General features: G+C 47.7%; 1 protein-coding gene across 5 annotated transcripts in view; it reads right to left on the bottom strand.

Moving 5' to 3' along the window:
- The window catches only part of CCAR2 (cell cycle and apoptosis regulator 2), a 566,602-nt gene that overhangs the window by 164,764 nt on the left and 386,809 nt on the right, over positions 1-15,029 (bottom strand). For all 5 annotated transcript variants that reach the window (XM_069214048.1, XM_069214051.1, XM_069214050.1 and 2 more), the window contains one exon: positions 965-1,088. In XM_069214048.1, coding sequence (XP_069070149.1) covers positions 965-1,088 — 124 coding nt within the window. The remainder of the gene's footprint in view (positions 1-964; positions 1,089-15,029) is intronic.

The following is a 15,029-nucleotide window of genomic DNA, read 5'->3' as shown; positions in this document are numbered from 1 at the left end:
GTGAGTCTTGGCCTTTTTTGGCACCGAACCAGAGGGTCGGTCGACAATTTGTTGTTTTCTGGTGGAACCATGGCTAGCAAGCTGTGGTATACCCAAGGCCTTCTGTGATTTCTTAGTTTGTTGGGAAGGGGCTGGTGTACTCACATACCGCGCTGCAGGGAGTACCTGGCTGACCTCATTAGAATCTCAGTCGGGGATCAGAGTCTTGAATGGAGACTGCAGTCAGTGCCGGTTCCTCATCAAAGATGTTGGGCATTTGCTCTGTGGACTTCAATGCCATCTCCATCCACCTTTATCTTCGACTCGTAAGGTCTTCTTCAATCGAAAGGACTGACACACCTCGCAGGTCTCTTCTTGGTGGTCGGGAGAAAGGCAGAGGTTGCACACTGAATGGTGGTCGGTGTAGGGGAACTTGCGTGGCACCGAGGACAGAATCAAAATGGAATCTGATCAATCAACCTATGACACAGTAAGGGCGCGTGCATCCAAAGAGCGTTTAATCGAATCCAACGCAATAATCGGATCGAGTTTAGTTCGAAAATGCATTTGAAAACGATATTGACGTAAAGAAAAAGGAAAGAGAAATTGAGATAGTACCGAACTGAAGTACTGGAGCGAGAGGGAACACGTCTGAATCGGACAGCGGAAAGAAAACAATCTAACAAAGGAGTTGCTGCCCATTCGCACTATCACCGAGAGGAGGAGTCACTCGATCCCGTGACTCTGAAAATACTTCTTCGAAGAAAAATAACTTGTAACACTCCGAGCCCAACACTAGATGTCAGAAGAGCTATGCATAGCATGTGTATCTACAGCTACACATGCCATCGAACACACACACACACACACACACTTTAATACATGCACATGTTGTGGCTAGTCCCCGGGCACCAAAGAAAAGCAGAAATTATTCTGCTTAGCGCCAGGGTCCACTGTAAAGGAAGACTGTGTCGTCTTAACTTACTGAAGAAATTGTTCTCCACACTTTGCTCCGAGTTGGTGCCATCCATACCTTCCTCGCGACAGTACTTCAGGGTTCGATAATTACAAACAAACCGAGGAGCAACCTTATTTACCAGCAACCTCACCTGCAATAGGGAAAAAAACACAGTTTAACACCACAATGCCATGCACAGAATGACTTATGTTTTGCATGTCCTTCCTCCATTCTATTCAAATGTATCCATGCTTGTGCTTTCCAGCATGTGCTCTTGCTCTTTGTCAACATGAATTCTCAATCTCTTTCCAGGCCACAAAAGGAGAACATTCAAAAATATGCTATGCCTAAACTACAGGCTAACTTGTATTACAAATTATGGGGAAAGTGTGGCAAAACATTGTGACAGAAACTTGTGGTGGTTAAAACCAGATACCAATCAATCCTTTGGTGACTAAGGTAATTCCCAATGCTGGTATACAGGGGTATAAGTTACTCACAAATTGGGAACACAAGAAGTCCAGAATAGGAACAGAAAATAACAGTGGTCAATGCAACTAGGACCTATTTTGAGGTTACCTATTTAAAAAAAAAAACACAAAAAAAAAAACGAAATGGTTACTTGAAGCAGTAGTAATTTTGCAGCTTGAAGAATATTCTGGATTCACATGCTGTGTTATTCTGACATCTAGTAACTTGGTCTGGCATTGTCTTCCAGTCCTATTTTTTTTTTTAAACTATAGCCATCGACCACCATTTGGGTTTAAAACCTCTCTTTGAGTGACGTCATATGTATGCTCTGTAAGTCCTTCGACACAGTCGCCATCTTTAGATTTTTTTTTCTCCTTGCAATGTAATATGTTGTGTAGGAAGTTGGCTCTGTATGTGCTATTTCAAAGTAAGGAATAGCATGCACAGAGTCCAAGGGTTCCCCTTAGAGGTAAAATAGTGGTAAAAATAGATAATACTAATGCTCTATTTTGTGGTAGTGTGGTCGAGCAGTAGGCTTATCCAAGGAGTAGTGTTAAGCATTTGTTGTACATACACATAGACAATAAATGAGGTACACACACTCAGAGACAAATCCAGCCAATAGGTTTTTATATAGAAAAATATCTTTTCTTAGTTTATTTTAAGAACCACAGGTTCAAATTTAACATGTAATATCTTGTTCGAAAGGTATTGCAGGTAAGTACTTTAGGAACTTCAAATCATCAAAATTGCATGTATGCTTTTCAAGTTATTGACAAATAGCTGTTTTAAAAGTGGACACTTAGTGCAATTTTCACAGTTCCTAGGGGAGGTAAGTTTTGATTAGTTTTACCAGGTAAGTAAGACACTTACAGGGTTCAGTTCTTGGTCCAAGGTAGCCCACCGTTGGGGGTTCAGAGCAACCCCAAAGTCCCCACACCAGCAGCTCAGGGCCGGTCAGGTGCAGAGTTCAAAGCGGTGCCCAAAACACATAGGCTAGAATGGAGAGAAGGGGGTGCCCCGGTTCCGGTCTGCTTGCAGGTAAGTACCCGCGTCTTCGGAGGGCAGACCAGGGGGGTTTTGTAGGGCACCGGGGGGGACACAAGTTGACACAGAAATTTCACCCTCAGCAGCGCGGGGGCGGCCGGGTGCAGTGTAGAAACAAGCGTCGGGTTTGTAATGGAAGTCAATGGGAGATCTAGGGATCTCTTCAGCGCTGCAGGCAGGCAAGGGGGGGATTCCTCGGGGAAACCTCCACTTGGGCGAGGGAGAGGGACTCCTGGGGGTCACTCCTCCAGTGAAAGTCCGGTCCTTCAGGTCCTGGGGGCTGCGGGTGCAGGGTCTCTCCCAGGCGTCGGGACTTTAGGTTCAAAGAGTCGCGGTCAGGGGAAGCCTCGGGATTCCCTCTGCAGGCGGCGCTGTGGGGGCTCAGGGGGGACAGGTTTTGGTACTCACAGTATCAGAGTAGTCCTGGGGTCCCTCCTGAGGTGTTGGATCGCCACCAGCCGAGTCGGGGTCGCCGGGTGCAGTGTTGCAAGTCTCACGCTTCTTGCGGGGAGCTTGCAGGGTTCTTTAAAGCTGCTGGAAACAAAGTTGCAGCTTTTCTTGGAGCAGGTCCGCTGTCCTCGGGAGTTTCTTGTTTTTTCGAAGCAGGGGCAGTCCTCAGAGGATGTCGAGGTCGCTGGTCCCTTTGGAAGGCGTCGCTGGAGCAGGATCTTTGGAAGGCAGGAGACAGGCCGGTGAGTTTCTGGAGCCAAGGCAGTTGTCGTCTTCTGGTCTTCCGCTGCAGGGGTTTTCAGCTGGGCAGTCCTTCTTCTTGTAGTTGCAGGAATCTAATTTTCTAGGGTTCAGGGTAGCCCTTAAATACTAAATTTAAGGGCGTGTTTAGGTCTGGGGGGTTAGTAGCCAATGGCTACTAGCCCTGAGGGTGGGTACACCCTCTTTGTGCCTCCTCCCAAGGGGAGGGGGTCACAATCCTAACCCTATTGGGGGAATCCTCCATCTGCAAGATGGAGGATTTCTAAAAGTTAGAGTCACCTCAGCTCAGGACACCTTAGGGGCTGTCCTGACTGGCCAGTGACTCCTCCTTGTTATTCTCATTATTTTCTCCGGCCTTGCCGCCAAAAGTGGGGCCTGGCCGGAGGGGGCGGGCAACTCCACTAGCTGGAGTGTCCTGCTGGGTTGGCACAAAGGAGGTGAGCCTTTGAGGCTCACCGCCAGGTGTGACAATTCCTGCCTGGGAGAGGTGTTAGCATCTCCACCCAGTGCAGGCTTTGTTACTGGCCTCAGAGTGACAAAGGCACTCTCCCCATGGGGCCAGCAACATGTCTCGGTTTGTGGCAGGCTGCTAAAACTAGTCAGCCTACACAGATAGTCGGTTAAGTTTCAGGGGGCACCTCTAAGGTGCCCTCTGTGGTGTATTTTACAATAAAATGTACACTGGCATCAGTGTGCATTTATTGTGCTGAGAAGTTTGATACCAAACTTCCCAGTTTTCAGTGTAGCCATTATGGTGCTGTGGAGTTCGTGTTTGACATACTCCCAGACCATATACTCTTATGGCTACCCTGCACTTACAATGTCTAAGGTTTTATTTAGACACTGTAGGGGTACCATGCTCATGCACTGGTACCCTCACCTATGGTATAGTGCACCCTGCCTTAGGGCTGTAAGGCCTGCTAGAGGGGTGTCTTACCTATACTGCATAGGCAGTGAGAGGCTGGCATGGCACCCTGAGGGGAGTGCCATGTCGACTTACTCGTTTTGTCCTCACTAGCACACACAAGCTGGCAAGCAGTGTGTCTGTGCAGAGTGAGAGGTCTCCAGGGTGGCATAAGACATGCTGCAGCCCTTAGAGACCTTCCTTGGCATCAGGGCCCTTGGTACTAGAAGTACCAGTTACAAGGGACTTATCTGGATGCCAGGGTCTGCCAATTGTGGATACAAAAGTACAGGTTAGGGAAAGAACACTGGTGCTGGGGCCTGGTTAGCAGGCCTCAGCACACTTTCAATTGTAAACATAGCATCAGCAAAGGCAAAAAGTCAGGGGGCAACCATGCCAAGGAGGCATTTCCTTACACAACCCCCCCCCAAACGAAAGAGGATGAGACTAACCTTTCCCAAGAGAGTCTTCATTTTCTAAGTGGAAGAACCTGGAAAGGCCATCTGCATTGGCATGGGCAGTCCCAGGTCTGTGTTCCACTATAAAGTCCATTCCCTGTAGGGAGATGGACCACCTCAACAGTTTAGGATTTTCACCTTTCATTTGCATCAGCCATTTGAGAGGTCTGTGGTCAGTTTGAACTAGGAAGTGAGTCCCAAAGAGGTATGGTCTCAGCTTCTTCAGGGACCAAACCACAGCAAAGGCCTCCCTCTCAATGGCACTCCAACGCTGCTCCCTGGGGAGTAACCTCCTGCTAATGAAAGCAACAGGTTGGTCAAGGCCATCATCATTGGTTTGGGACAAAACTGCCCCTATCCCATGTTCAGAGGCATCAGTCTGCACAATGAACTGCTTAGAATAATCTGGAGCTTTGAGAACTGGTGCTGAGCACATTGCCTGTTTCAGGGTGTCAAAGGCCTGTTGGCATTCCACAGTCCAGTTCACTTTCTTGGGCATTTTCTTGGAGGTGAGTTCAGTGAGGGCTGTCACAATGGATCCATATCCCTTCACAAACCTCCTGTAATACCCAGTCAAGCCAAGGAATGCCCTGACTTGAGTCTGGGTTTTTGGAGCTACCCAGTCCAGAATAGTCTGGATCTTGGGTTGGAGTGGCTGAACTTGGCCTCCACCTACAAGGTGTCCCAAGTAAACCACAGTTCCCTGCCCTATCTGGCATTTGGATGCCTTGATAGAGAGGCCTGCAGATTGCAGAGCCTTCAAAACCTTCCTCAGGTGGACCAGGTGATCCTGCCAGGTGGAGCTAAAGACAGCAATATCATCAAGATAAGCTGTGCTAAAGGACTCCAAGCCAGCAAGGACTTGATTCACCAACCTTTGGAAGGTGGCAGGGGCATTCTTTAAACCAAAGGGCATAACAGTAAACTGATAATGCCCATCAGGTGTGGAGAATGCTGTCTTTTCTTTTGCTCCAGGTGCCATTTTTATTTGCCAGTACCCTGCTGTCAAGTCAAAGGTACTTAGAAATTTGGCAGCACCTAATTTATCAATGAGCTCATCAGCTCTTGGAATTGGATGAGCATCTGTCTTGGTGACAGAATTGAGCCCTCTGTAGTCCACACAAAACCTCATCTCTTTCTTTCCATCTGTGGTGTGAGGTTTGGGGACTAAGACCACTGGGCTAGCCCAGGGGCTGTCAGAGCGCTCAATGACTCCCAATTCCAGCATCTTGTGGACTTCCACCTTGATGCTTTCCTTAACATGGTCAGACTGTCTAAAGATTTTGTTCTTGACAGGCATGCTGTCTCCTGTGTCCACCTCATGGGTACACAGGTGTGTCTGACCAGGGGTTAAGGAGAAGAGTTCAGGAAACTGTTGTAGGACTCTCCTACAATCAGCTTGCTGTTGGCCAGAGAGGGTGTCTGAGTAGATCACTCCATCTACTGTGCCATCTTTTGGGTCTGATGACAGAAGATCAGGGAGAGGTTCACTCTCTGCCTCCTGATCCTCATCTGTTACCATCAACAGATTGACATCAGCCCTGTCGTGGAAGAGCTTAAGGCGGTTTACATGGATCACCCTCTTGGGGCTCCTGCTTGTGCCCAGGTCCACCAAGTAGGTGACCTGACTCTTCCTCTCTAGTACTGGGTAAGGGCCACTCCATTTGTCCTGGAGTGCCCTGGGAGCCACAGGCTCCAGAACCCAGACTTTCTGCCCTGGTTGGAACTCAACCAGTGCAGCCTTTTGGTCATACCAAAACTTCTGGAGCTGTTGGCTGGCCTCAAGGTTTTTGGTTGCCTTTTCCATGTACTCTGCCATTCTAGAGCGAAGGCCAAGTACATAGTCCACTATGTCCTGTTTAGGCTCATGGAGAGGTCTCTCCCAGCCTTCTTTAACAAGGGCAAGTGGTCCCCTTACAGGATGACCAAACAGAAGTTCAAAGGGTGAGAACCCTACTCCCTTCTGTGGTACCTCCCTGTAAGCGAAAAGCAGACATGGCAGGAGGACATCCCATCTCCTTTTGAGTTTTTCTGGGAGCCCCATGATCATGCCTTTTAATGTCTTGTTGAATCTCTCAACCAAGCCATTAGTTTGTGGATGGTATGGTGTAGTGAATTTATAAGTCACTCCACACTCATTCCACATGTGCTTTAGGTATGCTGACATGAAGTTGGTACCTCTGTCAGACACCACCTCCTTAGGGAAACCCACTCTGGTAAAGATACCAATGAGGGCCTTGGCTACTGCAGGGGCAGTAGTCGACCTAAGGGGAATAGCTTCAGGATACCTGGTAGCATGATCCACTACTACCAGGATATACATATTTCCTGAGGCTGTGGGAGGTTCCAGTGGACCAACTATGTCCACACCCACTCTTTCAAAGGGCACCCCCACCACTGGAAGTGGAATGAGGGGGGCCTTTGGATGCCCACCTGTCTTACCACTGGCTTGACAGGTGGGGCAGGAGAGGCAAAACTCCTTAACCATGTTGGACATATTGGGCCAGTAGAAGTGGTTGACTAACCTCTCCCACGTCTTGGTTTGTCCCAAATGTCCAGCAAGGGGAATGTCATGGGCCAATGTTAGGATGAACTCTCTGAACAGCTGAGGCACTACCACTCTCCTAGTGGCACCAGGTTTGGGGTCTCTGGCCTCAGTGTACAGGAGCCCATCTTCCCAATAGACCCTATGTGTTCCATTTTTCTTGCCTTTGGACTCTTCAGCAGCTTGCTGCCTAAGGCCTTCAAGAGAGGGACAGGTTTCTTGTCCCTTACACAGCTCTTCCCTTGAGGGTCCCCCTGGGCCTAAGAGCTCAACCTGGTAAGGTTCAAGCTCCAAAGGCTCAGTTCCCTCAGAGGGCAGAACATCTTCCTGAGAAGAGAGGTTCCCTTTCTTTTGCTGTGTTGCAGTTGGTTTCCCAACTGACTTTCCTTTCCTCTTGGTAGGCTGGGCCATTCTTCCAGACTCCAGCTCTACTTGTTCACCCTGTGCCTTGCATTGTGCTCTTGTTTTCACACACACCAGTTCAGGGATACCCAGCATTGCTGCATGGGTTTTTAGTTCTACCTCAGCCCATGCTGAGGACTCCAGGTCATTTCCAAGCAGACAGTCCACTGGGATATTTGAGGAGACCACCACCTGTTTCAGGCCATTGACCCCTCCCCATTCTAAAGTAACCATTGCCATGGGATGTACTTTTCTCTGATTGTCAGCGTTGGTGACTGTGTAAGTTTTTCCAGTCAGGTATTGGCCAGGGGAAACCAGTTTCTCTGTCACCATGGTGACACTGGCACCTGTATCCCTCAGGCCCTCTATTCTAGTCCCATTAATTAAGAGTTGCTGTCTGTATTTTTGCATGTTAGGCGGCCAGACAGCTAGTGTGGCTAAATCCACCCCACCCTCAGAAACTAGAGTAGCTTCAGTGTGGACCCTGATTTGCTCTGGGCACACTGTTGATCCCACTTGGAGACTAGCCATACCAGTGTTACCTGGATGGGAGTTTGGAGTGGAACCTTTCTTGGGACAGGCCTTGTCTCCAGTTTGGTGTCCATGCTGTTTACAGCTATGACACCAGGCCTTTTTGGGATCAAAGTTTTTACCCTTGTACCCATTGTTTTGTGAAGAGGCTCTGGGCCCACCCTCCTGTGCAGGTTTTTGGGGGCCTGTAGAAGACTCTTTACTATTTTTAGTTTTGGTTGTCTCATCACCCTTCTGCTGGGGAGTCTTTGTGACCCCTTTCTTTTGGTCACCCCCTGTTGAAGTCTTGGACACCCTTGTCTTGACCCAATGGTCCGCCTTCTTTCCCAATTCTTGGGGAGAAATTGGTCCTAGGTCTACCAGATGCTGATGCAGTTTATCATTGAAACAATTACTTAACAGGTGTTCTTTCACAAATAAATTGTACAGCCCATCATAATTACTTACACCACTGCCTTGAATCCAACCATCTAGTGTTTTCACTGAGTAGTCAACAAAGTCAACCCAGGTCTGGCTCGAGGATTTTTGAGCCCCCCTGAACCTAATCCTGTACTCCTCAGTGGAGAATCCAAAGCCCTCAATCAGGGTACCCTTCATGAGGTCATAAGATTCTGCATCTTGTCCAGAGAGTGTGAGGAGTCTATCCCTACACTTTCCTGTGAACATTTCCCAAAGGAGAGCACCCCAGTGAGATCTGTTCACTTTTCTGGTTACACAAGCCCTCTCAAAAGCTGTGAACCATTTGGTGATGTCATCACCATCTTCATATTTAGTTACAATCCCTTTGGGGATTTTCAACATGTCAGGAGAATCTCTGACCCTATTTATGTTGCTGCCACCATTGATGGGTCCTAGGCCCATCTCTTGTCTTTCCCTCTCTATGGCTAGGATCTGTCTTTCCAAAGCCAATCTTTTGGCCATCCTGGCTAACTGGATGTCCTCTTCACTGGGGCTATCCTCAGTGATTTCAGAGGTGTTGGTCTCTCCTGTGAGGGAACCAGCATCTCTGACTATTATTTTAGGAGTCAGGGTTTGAGGGACCCTGTTCTCCCTAGATAGGACTGGTAGGGGGGAATTGTCCTCCAAGTCACTATCCTCTTCCTCTGAGTTGCCACCCTCAGAGGGGTTGGCCTTTTCAAACTCTGCCAAAAGCTCCTGGAGCTGTATTTTGGTAGGTTTGGGGCCCATTGTTATTTTCTTTAGTTTACAGAGTGACCTTAGCTCTCTCATCTGTAGATGGAGGTAAGGTGTGGTGTCGAGTTCCACCACATTCACATCTGTGCTAGACATTTTGCTTCTAAAAGTTGGGATACTTTTTAAGAATCTACAACTAGTTCTAGGTTCTAATTCAAACTTTTACAAACTTTTAAACTCTAAAAGAAATGCTAAACAGGATCTAACACAAGGCCCTAGCAGGTCTTTTAAGAATTTAGAAAACTTTTCAAATTGCAAAAATCAATTTCTAATGACAATTTTGGAATTTGTCGTGTGATCAGGTATTGGCTGAGTAGTCCAGCAAATGCAAAGTCTTGTACCCCACCGCTGATCCACCAATGTAGGAAGTTGGCTCTGTATGTGCTATTTCAAAGTAAGGAATAGCATGCACAGAGTCCAAGGGTTCCCCTTAGAGGTAAAATAGTGGTAAAAATAGATAATACTAATGCTCTATTTTGTGGTAGTGTGGTCGAGCAGTAGGCTTATCCAAGGAGTAGTGTTAAGCATTTGTTGTACATACACATAGACAATAAATGAGGTACACACACTCAGAGACAAATCCAGCCAATAGGTTTTTATATAGAAAAATATCTTTTCTTAGTTTATTTTAAGAACCACAGGTTCAAATTTAACATGTAATATCTTGTTCGAAAGGTATTGCAGGTAAGTACTTTAGGAACTTCAAATCATCAAAATTGCATGTATGCTTTTCAAGTTATTGACAAATAGCTGTTTTAAAAGTGGACACTTAGTGCAATTTTCACAGTTCCTAGGGGAGGTAAGTTTTGATTAGTTTTACCAGGTAAGTAAGACACTTACAGGGTTCAGTTCTTGGTCCAAGGTAGCCCACCGTTGGGGGTTCAGAGCAACCCCAAAGTCCCCACACCAGCAGCTCAGGGCCGGTCAGGTGCAGAGTTCAAAGCGGTGCCCAAAACACATAGGCTAGAATGGAGAGAAGGGGGTGCCCCGGTTCCGGTCTGCTTGCAGGTAAGTACCCGCGTCTTCGGAGGGCAGACCAGGGGGGTTTTGTAGGGCACCGGGGGGGACACAAGTTGACACAGAAATTTCACCCTCAGCAGCGCGGGGGCGGCCGGGTGCAGTGTAGAAACAAGCGTCGGGTTTGTAATGGAAGTCAATGGGAGATCTAGGGATCTCTTCAGCGCTGCAGGCAGGCAAGGGGGGGATTCCTCGGGGAAACCTCCACTTGGGCGAGGGAGAGGGACTCCTGGGGGTCACTCCTCCAGTGAAAGTCCGGTCCTTCAGGTCCTGGGGGCTGCGGGTGCAGGGTCTCTCCCAGGCGTCGGGACTTTAGGTTCAAAGAGTCGCGGTCAGGGGAAGCCTCGGGATTCCCTCTGCAGGCGGCGCTGTGGGGGCTCAGGGGGGACAGGTTTTGGTACTCACAGTATCAGAGTAGTCCTGGGGTCCCTCCTGAGGTGTTGGATCGCCACCAGCCGAGTCGGGGTCGCCGGGTGCAGTGTTGCAAGTCTCACGCTTCTTGCGGGGAGCTTGCAGGGTTCTTTAAAGCTGCTGGAAACAAAGTTGCAGCTTTTCTTGGAGCAGGTCCGCTGTCCTCGGGAGTTTCTTGTTTTTTCGAAGCAGGGGCAGTCCTCAGAGGATGTCGAGGTCGCTGGTCCCTTTGGAAGGCGTCGCTGGAGCAGGATCTTTGGAAGGCAGGAGACAGGCCGGTGAGTTTCTGGAGCCAAGGCAGTTGTCGTCTTCTGGTCTTCCGCTGCAGGGGTTTTCAGCTGGGCAGTCCTTCTTCTTGTAGTTGCAGGAATCTAATTTTCTAGGGTTCAGGGTAGCCCTTAAATACTAAATTTAAGGGCGTGTTTAGGTCTGGGGGGTTAGTAGCCAATGGCTACTAGCCCTGAGGGTGGGTACACCCTCTTTGTGCCTCCTCCCAAGGGGAGGGGGTCACAATCCTAACCCTATTGGGGGAATCCTCCATCTGCAAGATGGAGGATTTCTAAAAGTTAGAGTCACCTCAGCTCAGGACACCTTAGGGGCTGTCCTGACTGGCCAGTGACTCCTCCTTGTTATTCTCATTATTTTCTCCGGCCTTGCCGCCAAAAGTGGGGCCTGGCCGGAGGGGGCGGGCAACTCCACTAGCTGGAGTGTCCTGCTGGGTTGGCACAAAGGAGGTGAGCCTTTGAGGCTCACCGCCAGGTGTGACAATTCCTGCCTGGGAGAGGTGTTAGCATCTCCACCCAGTGCAGGCTTTGTTACTGGCCTCAGAGTGACAAAGGCACTCTCCCCATGGGGCCAGCAACATGTCTCGGTTTGTGGCAGGCTGCTAAAACTAGTCAGCCTACACAGATAGTCGGTTAAGTTTCAGGGGGCACCTCTAAGGTGCCCTCTGTGGTGTATTTTACAATAAAATGTACACTGGCATCAGTGTGCATTTATTGTGCTGAGAAGTTTGATACCAAACTTCCCAGTTTTCAGTGTAGCCATTATGGTGCTGTGGAGTTCGTGTTTGACATACTCCCAGACCATATACTCTTATGGCTACCCTGCACTTACAATGTCTAAGGTTTTATTTAGACACTGTAGGGGTACCATGCTCATGCACTGGTACCCTCACCTATGGTATAGTGCACCCTGCCTTAGGGCTGTAAGGCCTGCTAGAGGGGTGTCTTACCTATACTGCATAGGCAGTGAGAGGCTGGCATGGCACCCTGAGGGGAGTGCCATGTCGACTTACTCGTTTTGTCCTCACTAGCACACACAAGCTGGCAAGCAGTGTGTCTGTGCAGAGTGAGAGGTCTCCAGGGTGGCATAAGACATGCTGCAGCCCTTAGAGACCTTCCTTGGCATCAGGGCCCTTGGTACTAGAAGTACCAGTTACAAGGGACTTATCTGGATGCCAGGGTCTGCCAATTGTGGATACAAAAGTACAGGTTAGGGAAAGAACACTGGTGCTGGGGCCTGGTTAGCAGGCCTCAGCACACTTTCAATTGTAAACATAGCATCAGCAAAGGCAAAAAGTCAGGGGGCAACCATGCCAAGGAGGCATTTCCTTACATGTTGGTTTCTTTAATCTTCATTGATGTTCTCTCTGATGAATTTGTAAATATACCTCCATAGGCAGTGGTAGATGGGTCATATGTGAATTGAGAACATTCTTCAAACAGCAAAACTACTCCTACCAATAAACAATCGTTTTGTTTTGCAGTGTGAACCTTGTCTGCATTCACATGCTGTGCATGGATTATAAAGTGGTATTTTTCCTGTGGGTTGGGTGGGACCTTTAAAGCCTATTTCCAAACAAATTTTCAGCTCTTTGTTGAGGTGGAGGTCCACACAGCATCTCACAGTAGCCCCTTTGATATCAGGGGAACCCCTTTTTGCATGTGCAAAAGAAAAACTGTTCTCCTTTGCTGATGGGTTTGGTTCTTTTAAGTAGCATGTGATTGCCCTTTGGAGGTCCAGTGTGCAGGGCCTTCTATGCTTGCGCCTTTGTTTGTTAAAAAAAAGACTGGTAAGTGGAGATCCTGGTTAACTGAATTTAGATACTTCTTTTGGTATGAGCTTTGGGTTTGTTCTCAGCACCACTTAAGCATTTTACGATACTGTTCATGGGTGAGGAGTACTTGTTATTTAATTGACCCTGCTAAGCAAGTTGATAGCGATGAGGAATGCAGTCTCAAGAGTTAGGAATTTGAGCTGTGTTTTTTGCATTGGCTCAAAGGGTGATGATATTAGTTGTGTAGGTGCTACATTCAGGTTCCATGTGGGCTTGGGTGAACTTACTGGATGTGACAGCTTTGCTCCCTCAAGGATTTGTTTTACCACTGGTGGGGTGAAGAAACCTTTCCCAATTATGCCTCTTGTGTGTGCTACAATGGCTACTAGGAACTCTGATAGAGGCATAGGAGAGGTGCTCATCTAGCAGGTATGCCATGTATCTAATTACAGTGGCGTCCTGTGCCCGTCTGAATCCCTGCTTTGTTGCACCACTGTACAATTTGTATTCCCAGTATTGTCCTTGTTGTTGGGTTACCTTGCTTCTTTCAAGGTCTCCATTGCTCTCCTTGGCAAACTGAGGTGACCAACCTCTAAGTCCTCAGGAGCCATGCTGCCGAACTGAATGTGTCTGGCACCAGGTCTCAGGTGTGCTATGAGTGCCAATTATTGTCCTTGGGATATATCCATGATGTCTGAGAACCATGTCTGTTAAGCCTACTGTGAGGCTATTTAAGCTGAAATACTCCTGCCTGCACTTCTGGACAACCTTCAGTATCATTGCAATTGGTGGAAAGGCGTAAGCAAATCTCCTTGACCATTCTACTGTCAGGGCATTCTCCAGTGATGCTGGATGCAACACTAACATTTCGCGTTCTTGTGTGTTGCGAACAGGTCTACTTGCAGTGTTCAACATATTTAGAAGATCTGCATCAGCACTTCTTGTGTTAGCTCTCACTTGCATGAGGTGCTTGCTTTTCAGTTTTGGCTGCCCGTGTCTGCGTTTTGTTTTTCTCTGTAGGTGTATCGCTACTAGTGATAGCCTGTTTTCTGTTTTTATTGCCCACCTCTGAATCACCTGGGCCAAGCTTGATAGCAAGTATGATCTTGTGCCACCTTGTTTGTTCAGGTAGTACACTGTTGTTGTGCTGTCTGTCTGAACTAGACTTGTCCTTCTCATTAGATTTTTCTGGAAGCCCTTTAGTGTTAGGAAAATCGTCTTCAGCTCCAGCACAATTACGTGTTGCCCTACTTCCTATGAGTACCAGAGGCATTTGACGTTTAGCTTGTTCATGTGAGCTCCCCATCCTATGTGGGAGGCATCCGTTTTGATGTTCGCTGAGGGAGTTGGTGGTTTGAATGATTTTCCCACTGTGATATTCATCAGGATCCACTACTGCATTTCTCTCTGAACCTTGTCCGTAACAACCACTAGATAGCTGTCCGTGACCACTGTTGCTGGATCTATTGCCTCAATGGTCTTATATGTAGTCTTGCATGTGGTACCAGGGGAATGGGGAGGCCATCATTTTCCTCATCGTAAGATGTTGCCCCCTTGCAGTAGAGGAGAGACTGCTCCACAATAGCTTTGACCCTATGTTCACCGGCCCCGCCTTCGTAGTCATGGTTCGGGATAGCTCCCAGGAATGCTTTCGTCTTGTCGGGGTTCAATGGCAATTCTTTGAAAGTGATGGAGAAATCTAGCTTGCGTAAGGTCTGTACAATCTTGTTTATGTTCTTCCTGCTCGCCTTCACTTTCAGTAGTCAGTTGTAAAATATGGATAGGCATGTATTCCGTTTTATCCGAGATGTGCCGTGACCACAGCTAGGCATTTTGTTAACACTTATGGAGCTGATTTATCCTGAATGGTAAGACCTTGATTTGTTAGTGTATCTTGTTCAGCACAAACCTAGGGAATTGGTTGTGTTGTCTTGTTCACTGTTGTGTAGGTAGGCGTTTTTGAGATCTATAGTTGCCATGTAGACTCCTTTTCCTATCAGAGGGATGACTTCTTGCAGGGCTGTCATCTTGAACTTTTGTGTTTTCATAAACTTTAGTGCTCTTATGCCAAGTATTGGTTCTTAAAGCCTTGTCTAGTATCGGTACCAGGAAGTAGCCCGAGTACTCTCCTTTGGTGTGCGGGGGCATGGGGGTCGGGGGTGTTACTACTTCTATAGCTTGTTTTCTTAATGAATCTTCCACTTCATGTTGTAATTATCATCCTTTATTCTCTTTCTTTTCGGTGATACTGTTGATGGTATTTCAGTTAACTCTATTCAATAGTCAAATCTTTTATTACATAGTATCCACTTGTCTGAGGTGATCTTTTGCATTTCCTTCAG

Source organism: Pleurodeles waltl, chromosome 11 (assembly GCF_031143425.1).
Source record: "Pleurodeles waltl isolate 20211129_DDA chromosome 11, aPleWal1.hap1.20221129, whole genome shotgun sequence".
Taxonomy (NCBI): domain Eukaryota; kingdom Metazoa; phylum Chordata; class Amphibia; order Caudata; family Salamandridae; genus Pleurodeles; species Pleurodeles waltl.
This window is presented reverse-complemented; position numbering and strand designations above follow the sequence as displayed.